The sequence below is a fragment of the Melozone crissalis genome, unplaced genomic scaffold (genome assembly GCF_028551555.1).
Source record: "Melozone crissalis strain CALT ecotype California unplaced genomic scaffold, PUWL_Pcris_2 ptg000056l_1, whole genome shotgun sequence".
NCBI lineage: Eukaryota > Metazoa > Chordata > Aves > Passeriformes > Passerellidae > Melozone > Melozone crissalis.
Genome location: NW_026535834.1, coordinates 8663253 through 8681972, shown reverse-complemented (window position 1 = coordinate 8681972; position 18720 = coordinate 8663253). Strand labels below are relative to the sequence as shown.

At 44.8% G+C, this 18720-nt stretch overlaps 1 protein-coding gene across 1 annotated transcript in view; it reads right to left on the bottom strand.

The window, feature by feature from the left end:
- Positions 1-304: 304 nt before the first annotated feature.
- DDHD1 (DDHD domain containing 1) overlaps positions 305-18720 on the bottom strand; it is a 68376-nt gene continuing 49960 nt past the window's right edge. Inside the window, exons 7-12 of the mRNA XM_054286749.1 lie at positions 14456-14718; positions 13041-13116; positions 8718-8867; positions 6789-7041; positions 3637-3816; positions 305-1606 (exon numbers count right to left, since the gene is read on the bottom strand). Of these exons, the coding sequence (XP_054142724.1) occupies positions 1425-1606; positions 3637-3816; positions 6789-7041; positions 8718-8867; positions 13041-13116; positions 14456-14718 (1104 nt within the window). The 3' untranslated portion in view covers positions 305-1424. The remainder of the gene's footprint in view (positions 1607-3636; positions 3817-6788; positions 7042-8717; positions 8868-13040; positions 13117-14455; positions 14719-18720) is intronic.

Here is an 18720-nt window from a genome sequence, read left to right as displayed (position 1 = left end):
AGAACACGATTCACTCACCAACACCACAGCCCGGGTTTTTGTCTATTTTACAATATTTTGCTATTTTACAATATTTTGCTGTTTTAACTCAAGTTCAGGCTCTGCAGCTCCCACATGTGCCATCCAGACCATAAATACCTCAGGGAGAGGCAGCTCTGAGGGCAAATATCCACCACTCCTGCTCCAGAGCCTTGCTCTGCAATCTCAGCAATGACCCTCTGGTGTTTTATTTGGAGATCATTCCCTTTCATCCCAACACTTCCCTCTTGACTTCTGAATTAGCTTCAGATACAAACTTAATCTAAATGTTGGTATTCTCAGGCCTCACCAAGTTTATTTTATGGTGCCTCCCTCCCCCTGCACATAAATATACACCTCCATATGTTTTTATACAAACACACACATGTATGGATTTAATTATGGTAAACAAAGGACAGCTGGGTCCTCTGCAAACCAATCTCACTTTTGGAACCTGAAAAAGCAAAGGCACTTACCTCTGAGAAGAAGGTGACTGATCTCATTTGTGTGAAACCACAAATATTTATTTTTAATGAAAAAATACTTAAAGTGTGCCACAGTGTCCATATATTCATTTGAATAGTAGTACAAAGATATGTATTTCTGAGAAAAAGTTTTAACACTGTAGAAAATAAATGTGGTTCTTAAATTATGTCAAAAGAAATCAGTAAAAAAGTAATGTTTTATACACTGGAATAAAATGAAACGATTAGAGAGAATAATAAATTATAATTACAGTATTTCAAATATTTGCCTCATGCTTTTTTTTTTTTTTTTTTTTTTTCTGTTCAGCATTAGTTTCTAAATGTGCCACAAAGGACAGGACCTCAGAAGCCAGCAGTCAGAATGGGCTTCCAATGTGGGAATAATTGGATGTGGAGCTGAAAGTCCTGGAAAAATGACACCACTGCTTGTAATTCACAGGTACATAAAACATCAGCACATGGCAGGTTTAGGTTTGTACTGAACATGTATTTTTTTTTTTGTTAATGGAAATCAATTTAAGTTTGGTTTGTTGTTGGTTTTTTTTTTTTTTTGTTTTTTTTTTTTTAACCCACTAATTTTTTAAAATATTTTAATGAACTAAACAGCAATTATGGTCATTAACAAGGATGTCACCCAAGCACAACTGCTCATGGGATGCTACAATGCTGTCTTGGCTCTTTGTACAGCCCATGTTGACAGGAATTTGGAACCCTTTCAGGTCTAATTCAGCACTGCAAAACGTTGAAAACTATAAAGTGCTTTGAAATACAAATAACCTCTCCTCTTTAGAAAAAGGAAAACCCCCCAAACATGCACTTAAACCTGAAACCTCCATGCCACAGGTCCTGCAGCTCTGCAGTCAAACATCTGCTTTGTGCCATTGGTTTTTCAAGTTTCCTCTCCAGTCCTCAGTCCAAAATTCAGAGAGTGTCTAAATTGGATTTGTCAGTCTCTTCTTGGTCTTGCTTGTACATGAAGGTGAGGAGGAAGAGGGCAATATCCAGAGATGACCAGTAAGCGGTGTGGGAGGTGACTGCAGACCAGTATCTGCTCTCCACCAGACCTTCCCTGAGCTCAAAGTCGATCCTGTGCTCCAGTTCCACTGGGAAAGGAACAAGAAAAGGAACAAGAGGGATGTCAGAGCTGCAGAAACACCGGGGTGTTTCGGGTTCTGATTCTGGACAAATACACACTCAGCATCTCTGTGTTTACATTTCACAGGGCACTCAACTAAACCAAGATTTAATAATGCAGAAATACATTTTAATGCACCTCCTGCATTTAGCACAAACCTAAGAGAGTTAAAAAAAAAAAAAAAGGCAAAAAAAAGAAAACTAATCCTGCTCTTAGACATCTTTTCTGAATGATTCTGTGGTTCTCAACTTGGGAAAAGACAGGGTTTTTTTCAAGCAGCTGTTTTCCTTATAGTAACTCTATAAATATATTTATTTATACTTGTTATGATAACTACAGAGAGATATCCAGCAAATGCTGAGGCCCCACTAGGAAACTTTTGGAAATAAATGGATTTCTTGCATTTTTAGTGTCTATACAAGGAGACTACACCCACTCCTACAAGCCTTTCCTGCAAAGTCATCCCTCCACAGCTCTGCCCTTTTAATATCCTGATTATTCCAAGCATATTTCAGCAGTTACCCTTTTATTTCAATGGCTGCTTTGATTAATGCCACATTCAAAGCAATTACCGCTGCATTTGAGCTGGACCAATGTGAACCTATTGCTACGGCACTTCAGAAATTAAATAAAATAAAAAATACAAAAAACCTAAAAGCCTGCTGAGCTACAAAAGCCAAAGCCCCAGACTGAGTGGAAAAGGCAGCCATTTCTCAAAGGCAGTTTGAAGGAATTTGGATTCTTGGCTGGAGGAGCACGGACGGGGGAGCATCGCACGGCCCAGATCCCCCTGATTGCCCAGAGCTGCTCCCCACTCTGCAGCAGGGACAGGGAGCCAGCAGCAGACAAGCAGAGCCATTTCCAACAGGAGAGTTTATATCTGGGCAGGAAGGGCCATCGGAGAGGCCGTGACGGGAGCTTGGGCTGGAGCCAAACCCAGCAGAGCCCTCTGAGAGCAGAGCTCGGTGGGGATTGCATCATTCACCTCCCAGCGCTGCTCCACGCTCTCCTTCTATGGAGCAGGGATGGCTTTCCAGCAGGGAGGGATGTGGGATCCATGCAGGAAGCTCTCGGCGTGCCAGCCCCCCTGAAACGACCCCCTTGGCAGCTCTGTCATGTTCCCTGTGCTGCTCCTCTGCTTCCCTCACGTCTCACCCCAAGCTTCCTGCCCTCACACACTGACTCAGACAGGTTATCTGTTGCAATTCGTATGAACAGACAGCAATCCATCATGTGAATGCTGTCACAGGACACTTGTGACTCCCTCGACTGCAAAAAAATCCCCTGCGTGTCCTGCAGCGGTGCCAAGGGGGAGCTCAGAAATAAATCCAAGGATGAATTTCCTGAGAGGAAGGACCTGTGCTTTTCAAAAAACCCAGCTGCTAAAATTGCACTTTCTGTCCTGAGCAGTTCAGATCAGGACAAGGGCAGCTTCTGTTCCCAGTCATACGTGTCCTAAAATCCAGATTGCTTCAGAATGGGAAATACATGGGGGAATTGGGAGTTTAGGTGGAAAAAAAGGGTTTAAAATGTCAGAGGACAGGGTTAGATTAGAAACTGGGGAGAAATTCCTGGCTGGGAGGGTGGGGATGCCCTCGCACAGGGTGCCCAGAGCAGCTGGGGCTGCCCCTGGATCCCTGGCAGTGCCCAAGGCCAGGCTGGACAGGGCTAACCTGAGACAGTGGAAGGTGTCCCTGCCATGGGAGAGGTGGAATGGGATGAACTTTAAAGTCCCTTCCAATCCAACCCAAGAACAGATTCACAAAATCCCAAAACGGTTTGGGTTGGAAAGGACTTTAAAAATCATCTCATTCCACCCCTGCCATGGCCAGGGACACCTTCCACTGTCCCAGGCTGCTCCAAGCCCTGTCCAAGCTGGCCTTGATATTCAACATTTATTATTTTATGGCAAACCCACAACAGCAAATTGCATTTATGGCATTTCCAGCCCCCACGCCACTCTTGTTTCCCTGGACCCACAGGGCGGGCACCCCTCACCTGTGGGTTCGAGGAATCCCGAGCTGCTGTGGGGCAGAGGTGGGGTCCCAACAGTCGTGGCCTTCTTCTCATCCCCCTCAGGGCCATCTTTTCCTGCCTCCATGGTCTGGGGGGTGGCACTGGACCTGCCAAACCTGGAGAAGAGCATCCCACCGAGGCCCTTCCCGATGCTCGCGGCTCCTGCATCCAGCACAGAGGGGAGAAAACACCCAAGATTCATCAATCAAACTGCAAATTAATTAAAGCCACTGCAAATAAAAGTCACTGCAGCACCCCTTAACTAGAGCTGAGGGATGGGAAACACTCCTGCTGCTTTCCTAGGGTGGGAACATCTGACTGGAGTGGGCTCTGTTCATCCCCAAACTCATCTCATTACAGCAAAAGCTGCGATTTGGAAGCTGTGTTTAGGGGGAAAAAAGAAGCATGAAACACATCTGCAGAGAGAAATCTGGTACTTTGAAGGATGTGTTGTGATTCCTCTTTCATAAATTCTAAGAGTAAGACAAAAATGCTTTCTAACAACGTTGGTGCCTTCTGCACTTAAAAATCCCAACAGCACATTTAAGACATTTCTCTTATTCTTATTATATTATTATTTCTTATATTCTTATTATTTCTCTTAGGTCCACTGCTGTAACAGACCTTTAAAAATGTTACATCATCCTTTAAAAGGACTATTTGGGTAGCTCAGGAAGAGGGATATAAAAGTTAAGAGTAGTTTTGTCCTGTTTTATCCCGACTCTGCTGCCACCTCATGGACAAGACATTCAAGTTACCATAGAAAGCCCCCAAAAAGGCACTCTGCTCTGAAATACCACATATTTCTACTTGAGGAAAAACTTCTTTTATATTCTTATTTGATTGGGAAGACTCCTGGCACTAGGCTTCTCCCAAATCCCACACAGGGAGCTGAAGAAAAGCCTTGAGTCAACAAAAACTGCAAGTGCATGATCAACTATAAGCTCCAGTGAAGGGAATTTAAGCTCACTTAAACCAGGGCTTATTTTGACTCAGAAGGCCAGAAAGGAGCAGACTTTATATGAAACCAGCCTGAATTTCCTATTGTGGAATCATGAGTTAAAGGTAACTGTAGTGGGTTACATGGTGTGATTTTTCTGCTATTGGCCAACTGCAGAAAATGCAATCAGAAGACAAGCTTTAATTTAATTTTTTCCCCATGAAGCAGAGTGGAAATTGTTAAATCACCAGGATGTTACTTCAATGAGACAGACAAAAATAAGGCAGCAATAGCATGAACTAAATAATCTCCCCCAAGCTATGACTCCAATGGACATAAACTGGTTTTTATTTCAAAGTAAATGTCAGCTGGGATTAAACCAAGCCAGACACCTACAGAAATCACTGAACCCATCTTCTGCCAGCAGGGATTGTGGGGGTTGGAATAGAAGATCTCCAGAGGTCACTTCCAACCGCAGCCACTCTCTGATTCTGTGCAAGGGACAGGAACAGAATCATGGAATGGTTTGGGTTGGAAGCGATCTTAAAGCTCAGCCAGTTTTGATTCCCTGCCATGGCAGGGACACCTTCCACCATCCCAGGCTGCTCCAAGCCCTGTCCAGCCTGGCCTTGGGCATTGCTGGGATCCAGGGGCAGCCACAGCTGCTCTGGAAAACCTCAGGGCCTCCCCATCCTCACAGAGAATTCCTTCCCAATCTCCCATCCATCCCTGCCCTCTGGCACTGGGAGCCATTCCCTGTGTCCTGTCCCTCCCTCCCTTGTCCCCAGTCCCTCTCCAGCCCTCCTGGAGCCCCTTGAGGCACTGGAAGGAGTTCCAAGGTCTCCCTGGATCCTTCTCTTCTCCAGGTGAGCACCCCCAGCTCCCATCTCATCTCCAGAGCCGAGTTTCCTTAGGACTGCAACCCCACCCCAGGGAGCAACAAGGCTCCCCAAGGATCTCCAATTCCAACCCAGGGACAGAGGGGACATGATCAGGGAACATTGGAGTTCTGGATGATGAGAATTCCAGACTTTCTGTGCTGACAGACTCTGACCCCCAAGAGAACCCTGCACTGACCCGGGTCTGTGGAGAAGCTTTCAGAATGGAATGACAGAACTGGGATTGTGGGGTTTGATTAGAAGTGTGTGATATCACAGGGAGAGTTTGGGGTTTTAAAATAGTAATATATATAATAAAAGATGGAGGTTTTAGGGTGGAGGTTCCTCTTCACCTTCTCCATGAGTTTGGGTGGTATTTTGTAATTGGACAGAAAAGTTGGCAATGCAGACTCATTGAGTGATTAGTTATTGGGTTAAAAGTGAAAATAGTTCAGCTGTCATTTCTTAATTGGACAGTTTATCCTTAAAAGACCTTGTATAGAAAGACAGTGAGCCATTTTACAGCTTGTTAGTAGGATGCTGCAGAACTCAGCACTTGTAACACAGATAAGAAATAACAAACCTCCAAGCCTGAACACGAAACACCATCCCAAGCCCCTCCAACCCCGACCTCAGCAGAGGCAGAAAAAGAAGCTGAGAACCAGCAGCTACCCAAGGTGCTGCCTCTCCCCTCCCAGGGACAGAGGGAACATGACCTGTTGGAGCTCTGGATGCTGAAAATTTCAGCTTTTCTGTGCTGACAGGCTCTGATCCCCAGGAGAACACTGCATTGACCTGAGGCTGTGGAGAAGCTTCCAAAATTGATTGATAGCAGTGGGATTATGGGTGTGTAGTTTGATTAGAAGTGTGTGATATCACAAGGAGAGTTTGGGGTTTTAGAACAGTAATATATATGGAGGAAGATGGATGGTCCATCCTCTTCACCTTCTTCTCCATGAGTTTGGGTGGTTTTGTGTAACTGAACAGAAAAGTCGGCAATGCAGACTGATTGAGTGATTAGTGATTGGGTTAAAAGTGAAAATAATTCAGGTGTCATTTCTTAATGGGATAGTTTAGCCTTAAAACACCTTCTATGGAAAGACAGCCATTTTGTAGCTTGTTAGGATGCTGCAGAACTCAGCACTTGTAACACAGACAAGAAATAACAAACCTCCAAGCCTGAACACGAAACACCATCCCCAGCCCCTTCAACCCCAACCTCAGCAGAGGCAGAAAAAGAAGCTGAGAACCAGCAGCTCCCCAAGGCGCTGCCTCTCCCCTCCCAGCCCAGAAGGACAGGAGGGCACACTCCTTACCCAGGATGCTGGCTTTGCCAATGTTGGTGATGGACTCCCCGTAGTGGCGCCGCACCATGACCGGCGACGTGGTGGGGCTGGGCGCGGCCGAGGCGCTCTCGCTCTCCGGGGCTGAGGTAGCTTCTTTGCTGGGGTTCAGGAAACTTGGCTTCATGTGCTCGTAGGGGAGGGGGTTGGCTGTGTTGTACCAGTGGATCTGCACGGGCGAGATGTTGCTGTAGTGTTTCAGGATTAAGGGTTCTAATCTGTAGGCCTGGAAAGGGAATTCGGAGTGAAGATCAGTCCTGGGAGGACAGACTGGGAAAAAAAAAATCAGTTTTCCTTCCCATCCAGAGCTCCCTCCAACCTCAAATCCGGAATACCTCTCCTAAACAATGCCTAGGAGGTGACACAGTGGTGGCGTTACAGTGTGATTCACTTTTAGTTTCACTATCACTGCCATATTCTCTGGAAAAATCCCTTCGCCAGGATTTCTCTCCTGGGAAGCTGAGAAGCCTCAGAGAAAAATGAAAACAATAATTATCTGATTTGCTTCTGCTGTGTTTGGCTGCTTTGGAATGTGTTTGGACATTGTTTACCAACAGGTGCATGTTTGATTGGTTTCATGTGAATTGTTTTAACTTAATGACCAATCACAGCCAGCTGTGTCAGGATTCTGGAAGGAGTCAGGAGTTTTCATTATCATTCTTTGTAGCCTTTTGTCTGTATCCTTTCTCTATTCTTCAGTATAGTTTAGTATAGCATTCTTTAATATAATATAAGATAATAAAATAATAAATTAGCCTTCTAAGAACATGGAGTCAGATTCATCAATTTCCCTCCTTCAATGGGGACCCCAGAAACCACCACAGTTTCACAGCCTGGAAGATTTATCAGTGCGCAGTTGCTGGTGAGCTCACTTTTGCACATCTCTGTAACACCTGAATTACAACACTTGTACTACATGTTGTTACCAACACACAGGTTCCTAGCAGATGGCTTCACTGAGAGAACAAACTTCATGTGAAGTTAAGCTGATTCTAACACAATAAACAGGAATTGGCTATGTAAACATTTTGTTTGATGGCTCTTTGTTGATCCCTGTGCAAACCATGAGTTATGTTTATTTAAAAAATATTTTCCTATTGATTATTTATTTATCTTTGTCCACTTAGAAAGGCATCTTGCATTTCTTTCTTTTAAAACTAAGTGAAGTTACTGTTTGCAGAGTGGAACCAATTGTCCCTGATAATCCAGGAAAATTCTGGAGCAGCTGGAGCTGGACGTGACCATGTTTGGATTGAAGTCAGAATATACTTAAATTCAGCTACTTTAAATAGGAAAGCATCCCCAAATTGCTGTTGTAGATGAAATTCCCAATCTAATTTGCAAGAGAAGTTACCAAGGGGATGAAGATCAAAGATCCAGTAACTGATTTGGTAACAGCCAACATTGGCTGCTGTGGAATAAGGAAAAGGCAAAGCTACACCAATAATCCTCTCCCAAATACTATCAACAAACTTTTACTTGTAGGATCCTTTGGGGGAAAAAAAAATAAATCAGTCTTTGCTTTTCTATATTATCTTGTAAACTGCTCGTGAAGCCTTTTTAAACAGCAAAAAAATATATTTTAATGGAAGCCAGGAAGTTAAACACAAAATCCTTGTCTGAGAAAGGATTATTTCTTTGGGGAAAAAAAAACTCAGAATAAGCCCAAATCTTATGCTTATTACTATGAAAAGAGAAGCAAAATATATGTTATTTATGGCAATTACTTGTAGGAAATGTAATTCTACAGTTCCAAACCCCAAGCCATTGTATAACAACCAGGAACAAATAATCCTGTGCTGGAACACACTCGTGTTGAGTCACACACTTTGAAGATCCCACGTTATCCCAGAGCTTAAAACCAGGCAGGGCAGAGGGTTGGGAGGGCAGTGAGAGACTCACCACTGGATCTGTGGGGTGGAAGATGTTCAGCAGGCGGTTGCAGATGGCTCTGGGCAGGATGTGGTCCTGGCTGCCGCTGGTGCCGGGACGGATCCCACGCAGGGCCAGGAACACGGCCAGGGGGGATCCCATACAGAAGAAATTCTCAACCTGGGGAGAGATTTAATAAGGATGGAATTGATGTTTCCTGACACTGCATCTGGTTTCTCTCTTCATTTCTTGGTTTCAACTGAGGGACTCAAAGTCTTGGTTGGTCCAAACAGGGTAGAACAACATAACATCAATAAATGAGGGTTAAACTGCCCTTGGCTGCCTGTTGGGGTGCTAAAAGCAAAAATCAAGTTGGATATTTGAACTCAGAGAGGTCCACCAGCACTGGAAAGGATGGAGCAAGAAGACTTTGGGAGACACGAAAGGAAAAACAAAGCCTGGATGTGGCACTGGGTGCCAGGGTGGAGTTGAGGTGTTGGGGCTGGGCTGGACTCGATGATCTTGAAGGTCTCTCCCAACCCAGTGAATTGAGTCTGATTTCTCCTGGAGCTTCCCAGACCTCCCAGTCCTCCTCATTCTCTTCCTAACCAAGTTCTCCATGATCTTCTTGCTACACACAGCTGGTGCTAAGTGAACAGAACGGTGCTTGTCCCCAGTGCCACCATGTCCCAGGAGCAGGAACAGCCACTGGGACCCTCTGATGTCACCCAAAGCTGCTGTGACCTCGCTCTCAACTCCTGCCTCCAACACCAACTGAGTAAATCTGAGCTGCCACATCTGACAAGTCACTGAACCTGCATTTTGGGGTCATTACAGACAACCACAACTCTGACCCCCCACTACCAACCCTCAGGCATCGCCTCCTAAAACCATCAAATGGAAAACTCAGTGGTAAAAGACATTTCCCTAAATCAAAATGACCTTTCAGCCTTTATTTTCTTACTTGAAAATTTAATTTTACCATCGTCAAATGCTCAGCCTGCGAGAGAAATTGCTGAATTCTTGCTAAATGCACGTGGAGGATCCTTGGAATGCCACGTGCCTTCCCTGTATGTCAGCACATGGAATGAAGGCAGGGGAATAATGGTCCCTTTCATCTCTTGGATTCCAGTGCTGCACAAAACATTCCTCCTCCTCTGTCTTGGCACTGGTGCCACCCCTCTTCCTTCCAAAATAAGTCCCAACTTGATGGAAAAAGTAAAAACTCGACCTTCAGCATGGTTATTCCATGTCACAAGCAGCACAGCACTGCTCTGTCATTAAAATTGTCACTTGGTGCAAAGCTCCTTTCCTTTCCTCTAAGCTCCTTTCCTTTCCTCAGCCCAAGTTTCACACAGATCTTGTGTGTTGGCAGCTTGGACACAAAGCTTTTTCATCTTCAAACACAACAGAAAGAGACATTCCCAGGGCAATCCTTTAAATCGAATAAGTAACCTCCAACCCTGTCCATCTGATATCCCTGTGTCAAGCACCTGAAAGGCACAATTACGGTTTTTCTGCTTTAGGGAGGAATCACAGTGCCTGCCAGCTTGCACTAAACAGAGGACACTCAAAAGGGACTGGGAAAACCCTCCAAAGGTAACTGGTTTCAGTGGTTACAAGGTATGTGGCTTTTGTCCCACTGCTGTCCCGTCATTTCTATTAAGAGTGCTGGAGTCCCCATCCCTGCAGGGATTTAATGTGGATGTGGCCCTTGGGGACATGGCTTAGTGATGGACAGGTCTTTTCCAACCTTAATTCTATGATTCTTAACCCCAAATGCTTTAATCTGCAGCCATTAGACTGTCAGTGCTGTTGCAAGGTGGCTGAAGATCAGGCTGCTGTATTATATTACTGGGAATAAAAGATCAAAGTCTTTCAAGAAAATATTTATTAAGTTTGGTTGTTTCTCCTGCAATCAGGAGTGGAGCATTTTCCTGTAAATGTTAACAACACAGGAGATGTGTTTATGAAATGACCTTTGAGAGAACTCCTCTCCTGGTTATGATTCATAAACAGAAGACTTAATGAATTTATTTGTATTTTAAGCAGAAGCTGAGCCAAGCAATCATCCATTCAAGTTAGCACTGCAGTATTTTCATAATTAAGTGAAGGAAAAAAAGCTGAATGAGCCAAGAGAAGTGAGGCAGCAGAGCCCTTTAGCCCTTCAGTGCTGGGCACAAAGAACAGGAGGTACACAAGGCAGGTTCCTCCAGCCTTGCCTGAGAGAGAGGTGCTGAGGAACCCTGAAGCCTTTTGGGCCAGGACATTGCAAGGCCAGATTTAAATGCATTTCCATGGCAGCCTTAAGGAGCAGCTGAGGCACATCCTGCTCTCCTCTTCCCTACCATGACTGGAATTCATCCTAAATAAAAAATTCCCAATTTTCGTACACCAGAGGCATGAAGGGTTTGGTGTCACACCATGCCCCATGTTCCCATGTTCTTCAGCCCCTCACCCTGTAACTCCAACTCCTCTTCCAAGGTTGGTGGGGAGAAGGCTGTGATTCTAAATCTTAAATTTACAACAAGGTGTTGGTTTAAACTCCCACTGCTCCTGTTGGTCCAGCAGGTAATTCCATTATCCCATCTGAGGAGAAGCAGAATTAAAGACAAAGATCCCTCTCCCTAAAGTTCCCACTCTTGTGGCTTGCCCAATATTTTATTACAGTACAGCACACCCCATCTCTTCATGTTTTGTGGAGTTTTTCCTCCCTGTGGAGTCAATAATTTCATTTTCTCTAATACTAAGCATGAACCAAGCAAGCTGCTGTATTTCTTCCTGCACTTGTCTTGCCAAAAGCAACTTCGTGCTTGCTCAACATCAAGCACAACTCTCCCTCATGTGGCACCAGTGACTCTGTCCCATCCTGGGAACCCTGATTTTTTTTCAGTCCATGGAAGAGCCAAGGGATGGGTGGGTGGTTTCTGAACAAGGCTGTCCTCTTTCAACAAACCAGCCACCCTCAGTGAGCTGGCCTGCTCTGCTGATGAGCAATCCTGTTCCAGCCACTCTGCTGAAATCCTCCCTTGCCATCATTTCCATGGAAGGCTTCTCCCTCTGGAGCTCTGCCTCAAGCCATGGGAGTCACCAGTGTGAGACCCCACAGAGACACAACATCTCCCTGTCAGGAAGGGCAAGAAAAAGGATGAACTGCACTGGAAATGCTGCCTGAAGATTACAGATCTAGCTTATCAGTTTAGGTAGATAAAGTCCTCTTTATCTAAAGTTTCTTCCCCATTTTTTCCCTCCTCTCCATCTAAAAAGCAACTTCAGCTGCTTTTCAGTTTTAAACCCTTCAGTTTCAAACCAAGTGAGTGAAGAATATTCTTTCCTAGAGCTGGGGGAGGACCAGCCTGACTCCAGCTTCCTTGATGGGAGAGATAATAGCCTGACACATGCTTTCAAGCACTGATGAAAAGAAAAAGGCTGTGACAACATGAATTATGGCTGGTTTCCTCTTTTTTTATGGCTCAACATTGACCTTGGCTTCCAGGAGCCCTTCTGAACTCAGAAGGAAAGAAAAATGGCAAGTTAAGAAACAATAATCCGCTTAATTCTCATCTATCATGTCACATTTTTATGGTTTAATACTTCAGGATGGAGTTGAGCAACTGGAGAGTGTTACACATCCCACCCAGGAGCTGGAAAATGCCTTTTCCCAAAGATAAGGAATTCTAGCAATTTGTACAGCTGATTAGCAAGCAAGCTGCTTCATGAGATTGAAACACTGCTAACTGTCAGAGCAGAATCATTTGGAAGGAAAATCCACTCCTGGAGGAAATTCAATCAGATTTGCTCAGAGATGTGACATGCTAGAAGGAGTCCCCAAGGAAGATGGATTATTCAATGGAGTAGAAGTGAAACTCTTTAAAATATGTGATTGATGTAATCTGCCAAATGGTTTTTACCTTCCCACAGAATTGTGTGTGTGTGTATAATAACTAGGTTTATGTATCAAAATTATTTGTAATCTATATATTCACATATATTTTTACATATAGTTTCATAAAAACATATATAACAGAATCCCAGAATGGTTTGGGTTGGAAGGGACCTTTTAAAGCTCAGCTCATTCCAACTCCCTGCCATGGGCAGGGACATCTCCCACTACCAGACCAGGTTGCTCAAAATTTATTACAAATACAGAAGTGCAATAAATAACCATAATCTATGAATGCAACAAAATTTTTACATATATGCACACACACTTCATAAAACATCCAAATTATTCTGCCAAAATCATGTCTAGGGTCATGGGAAAAAATAAAAGTAAGCAGAATGACTCAAACTGCAGGTGTATTTTTACAGCAAGCAGAAAAATTCAACAGAAACCTCTTAAAACATACATACCTTAAATTTTAAGACAGGTGGTTTTGATATGGTGGATGCCTTTAACTCATGTAACCTCTCTTCTATCTCTCTCAACCTAGAAAATAGAGATCTTTCTGAGATCCAATAAAAAATGCAGCTTTAACCTCTCTGATCCAAACAGCCATTCCTGTGGGGTCCAACAGTTTTGTCTGCTGGGAAGAGAGAGGGATGGTGTCAGTATTTCCTGGAGCAGCTCAACTCATCAGCAGTCAATGTCTGTCAAATCCCGTTTCTCTGGCCACAGAAGGAATCAATCCACACATGACAATTCCCCTGCTCACCCCCCCAAGCCTCTGCCCACCCTCCTTCCTCAGGAGCAGCTGACTCACCTCCTGTTTCCTTGGTGATTCTGCAGCCAAATCACCTGCTTTATTTTGTTTTAAACCCCCCCAGACAACAACAAAGCCCCAGGAAATGGTCTGGGCATTATGGAGCTCTGTATGGAGGTGGAATTTCTGGAGGATGGCGCCCCACCCTTTAAACCCCCACGAAAAAAAGGTTGTTCACCTGCTTTTCTAGCTGGCCTGAATTAAAAAGCCGCTACAATGTGAAGCACACGTATGGATGGGTAGAACTGTTCCCAGTGCCAGTGAATTCTAGAAGTTACAGGATGTCAGGAGTCTATTTCCCATCATTTCACACTGAAGGGACAGCCACTCACTCCGTGCAGAAGTGCCAGTGTCAAATGACACGTGGGATTCTGTGGAAGCACTTCAGGGGATGCCTAAGGAGCTGGAGCAGAGTGTGAAAGTGGCCATTTCCCCCTGATTACATGTTTGTGACAGGCCTGAAGGGTCATCTTATCTCTGCAACACTTCATTAGGTTTCTAAACTTCCCTTTTCTCAGAAATCCTGCACTGAGTCCAGCCCTGCAGCTGACAGAGACATCCTGCACCCATCCCTGGTGAGACACATCCTGACTGCCACCACAGCAGGGCTAAATTAATGCTTCCCAAGAACCACCAATACTCAGATTGGTTTCAGGCAGGAACCAATGCCTGTGACTCATCATTTGTCATCTCCCACTTGAACGACTGAGGATGCTAATTTTAGATTCTCCAATGGGTGCCTCACAGCACCACAGCATCCCCAGCCCTGGAAATGCCCAAGGCCAGGTTGGATGAGGCTTGGGAGCAACCTGGGATAGTGGAAAGTGTCCCTGCCCATGGCAGGGGGTTGGAGCTGGATGATCTTGAAGGTCCCTTCCAACCCAAACCGCTCCATGGGCCAGTGTGGATTGAGAGCTCCCAGTGCTGTGTTTGGCATTATCACCCAGCCCCAGCAGAAGAACACCAGCCACCAAAGATAACAGCCCTGGAGGGCTCTGCAAACACCCAGAGGGTGCTCTCCAGGGCTGTGTTATCTCCCCTGATCCCTGGCAGTGGGGGCATTACCGTTGCTTGGTCAGGTAAAGCTCCTCCAGCAGACGCCGCTCCTCGTAGCTCATCCAACTCTCCTCCAGCTCCTCCTCCTCCTTCTGCAGCAGCTGCTCATAGAGCCTGACCGGATTCCAGCCAGTCATGATGTCATAGGTGATGACACAGCCCAGGGAGTGGGACACGATGGAGACCTTCCCTCCCTTTTCCTCGAACTCGGGGTTCCGGGAGCAGAACAGGGAGTAGAGGCGGTTCAGCTCCTGCTGCAGCCCCTTCACCAGCTGTGCCAAGAGGGAGAGGACACAGGGTTTAGTATCCACATCTTGCTGCTCCTGTTGATGTTCAGGAATGTTCCCACCCCACACTAACCCACTGCTGTTAAATCAGGCTGGGAAGATGAGCTCAATCCCATGGCCAGCAGGAACTGCCTGGCTGATGGTCACTGGCTCCAGAAGCCACCACACAGGACATGTGGTGACCCTAAAACTGCTGCACTGCACTGCCCAAAGCATCAAATTGAAATGAACACTTCAATAAATGAAACACTTCAACAGTTCAAACACTTCAAGCTGTGCTTGAAGTACTGAACAGAACACACTGAGGTGAGCAACACCTGGTTCTCACTGGCACACCAGTGATTGTTGTTGGCACAGTGGTATTGCCCTTCTTGCTGGATTCTATTCCATTTTCTGCAGCACTGAGCACAAGAGCATTCCTCTTGTATCAAGGTTCAGCTCTTTTTTAATATAAGGAGTATGGAAGGAGCCTGAGCCACACATGACCTGGAATCAACCTGCTGCCTTGAGCAGGCTGCCCTAGAGCAGAGGCTGGATGGAGCTCCAGAATAAAGCAGGGATTTATCCAAAGCATCTCCTCCATGGATCCACCTTGGGCAGCACCAGAGCCCAGCCAGGGCTGCACCCAAGATCAACCAAAATGGCCCCAAAATGCACGGCCGGGCACGGGCTCTGTCCCTGGGATCAGTTCTGCTCCATTTGCACCTTGCAGTTCATTGTCCCATTCCAGCTTTAGCCCAGGCAGTCCCACCCTGCTTGTTTTTCTCTCTCCAGCCCACGGTGTTTGTGCTCTGGGGCTGAGATTTGGATCATTTGTCCTTGGTGCCCAGCTGGAGCAGGAATTGTTTTGTCTCCCTGCTCTGTGCACAGAGCTCAGAACTGCACATCATCAGAACCATCCCCTGATATGGAGCCCAGACCCTCACACTAAAGCAGCACAGAATGTGAAAAATAGAAAAACTATACCCTGAGGCATCAGCCCAAGCAATTTCACCACCTCCTAAGGCTTCTCCCACAGTCTAAACAAGCTCAAACACCTCCCAGAAGAATCACTGAGGCAGCAGTGGATTGAGCTGATGTTTTCCCTGTCAGCTGCTCTGCTCCTCCAGAGGGAGCAGGGAAATGCAGCACCTTTATCTGTTCCTGAGCAGATCAAACACCGCAACAAAGGGAACAATTCCCATTTCTTCCAGAAAAGCTGCATCAAATCCCATCCTCCCAGCTGGCCTCTGTGCACAGAGCTCACCATCCCCAAAAATGAAGCTCAGACCCACACACTAAAGCAGCACAGAATGTGAAAAATATAAAAACTAAAACCTGAGGCATCAAACTCACATCTCTGCCATAACCTTGGCATCACCTTACTAAACAGCTCATATCCCCTCTTCTCCCTTCATCCCTGTGAGCAACAGGGGGCTGGGAAGAGAGAAATCCACTCAAATGGATGTGCTCAGACTGCAGCGAGAGCCTGGATGGGTTCTGGGAAAATATCCTCAAATTGCTTTTGGGCCTCAGCAAAGCAGGCTTGAACTCATCAAATAAAACAGGCTTGAACTCATCAAGCCTTTCATTCTCCTCCCCAGTGCCTGGCTGAAAGGAGAGGCATCTTCCTCTCCTCCTTCTCTTCCTACACCTGCACCTGCTGGAAATTATTCCCAAGGAATCAAAATGAAACGATGCTGCTAAAAAATGAAAAGCCTCATCTCAGGTAAGATGATGATACAGGAACTAAAAAAGACAAAAAAGAGACAAACAGAGGCAGAATTTGAACATTTGACTTAAACAATGTTTAAAAAAACAGTTTTCTGGTTATAGGTTTCCTGGAGGGATTTTGGGGGAAAAGCAGGAGTGCAACATGGTTCTTAAACATCACAGACCAATCCTAGAGTACTACAGGAATAAATAAATATACAAATGTTGGTCCTATGTTCATGGAGTCTCTGAGAAGCTTATCTGCTCCACACCCTACACTGTAGGATAAAAAGGTACAGCTTCCCATAAAGTATTTTAGAGACAAACACTGGAAACCTTGAAATTTGGGAACTGGCCAACAAAAAACAAACAACAACAAAAAACAACCAACCAACCAAAAAACCACAAAAAACCTCAAAACCAACAAAAAAATCAAGACAAAAAAACCCCCCAAACCAACCAATCAAACAAACAAACAAGCCAACAAAAAAAAACCAAAACAACAAACAAACCCAACCAAAAAATCCAACCCCAACATCCCCAAACCAAACAAAAACAAACCAAAAAAATCCAGCTTTGCCTGTGAAACTCAGCATGGAAACTGAGCAATGTTTCCAGGCTGTGGCAGGGAGGAGGACAAACAAGAGAGTGCAAATCATTCCCTTGTTAGCAAGAGGAAATTAAAGCCATGGAACATATAATTTCAGCATGATTTTTCAAGAGCCTGAGTCATTAGTGAATATAAATATGAATGGCACCAGAAGTGCCAGTGTTTGATACACATTTTACTGAGTGAGAATCCACACAACAAACGCTGTGCCTGCAGCACTGGGAGATGATTACCAGAGCCCTGCAGCAGCTCGCAGAAAGGAGCAGCAGAACACCCATTTTCAAGTATTTTTGACTGTGGTGCTGCCTCTTCTTCCATTTGGGTCTACACAGAGTCTGGGCACAAAATTCCACACGTGAACAGGCAGAGCTGGAGCTGGAAATGTCAGTCAGGATGAGCTGTGGCTGGCTGGTATTGTCTCCATTTAAAAAGGTTTTGATTAAAACCCAGGGCAAAATAGCAAGAACCAGCTGAAATCAAAGTGTTTGGGGATTCCTGCCAGATACAGGTAAATGATCTTCTGGCATTGTGGCATTTCCATTATAAAGATCTGATCTTGCAAGCATAAAACAGAATATTTCTTGCAAAATCCAGGTTGGAAACTGAGTCCAGCCATGTTTTTAATCCTCCTCCTCCCTAAAAACCTGCTGTTACTGGGAAGTTCAGCACAAACATGGATATAACTAAAGAAAATATTTTCCAAATAGGTACACATTTGCAATTTTGCAGACCAGAATCCAAGCCCTGAATTCAACCAGATCATCTGATGGAGACAATTCCTAAACTCCAGATCCCCCAGGTAATTGTGGAGTGGAAGATCTGCTCTGGGAGAGGCTCCAGAATTCCAGGCCTTGGGAATGGTCTGGTTTGCTGCTCTGCCAAAACCAGGAGCCCTGCACCTGCAGTGAGCACTTATGCAGGTTGGTGTCCTGCCAGCAGTCCTGTGCCAGCCCTAAGATCAGAAACTGAACCTTTGTGCTGCAGAGTAGGGGAAAAAAAAAGGAAAAAAATAAAAGGAACTGAAAAGAAAATGAATATTCATTTAAAGTCTCCGCTTAAAACCTGCTTGGTTAAGCAGTATATGAAGCTGAGGTAATATTTATTGGGGGATGATGTTTAAGGTCCCTTCCAATCCAAGCCAGTCTAGGATTTAATCCTGATTTGCTTTCTTAGTCTTAAAAAGCATAAAATATTCCAACTTGTGAAAGAAAAGTTTGAACAGGGTTTTAGTGCAGTAAATGCAACATGAACTGCTTTCAAATCTTTTGTAGTTACAGCTTGGTAGGTCCTAAAAATCCATGTAAAAATACTTCTAAAACTACTTTACATTGCCTAAAATCAGTCAATTTTTTTGTTGGATTTAAACATGAAAAATATGATTGCCTATCAAATTTTCTCTCCTAAATGGCATCACTGTAATAAAATTTTAAAGAGCTGATCTTTTCATGCACAGCTTGTCTTTCTACTCCCTCTAAAGGGTCTTAAGTAATGGTTCACTGTTAAATAAAAAAAAAAAAAAAAAAAAAAAAAAAAGACAACCCAAAAAATAAAACAAATCCCTTCCCAGCCTCCCAAACCCAGGACATCCAAGCGGCTGCTCCATTCTGCACCTCATGGTTGGGTTACAGATAATGGTGCCTCATCCTGAGCTTACTGACAGCTTCTCCTGCTCCACTGCAGCTCCA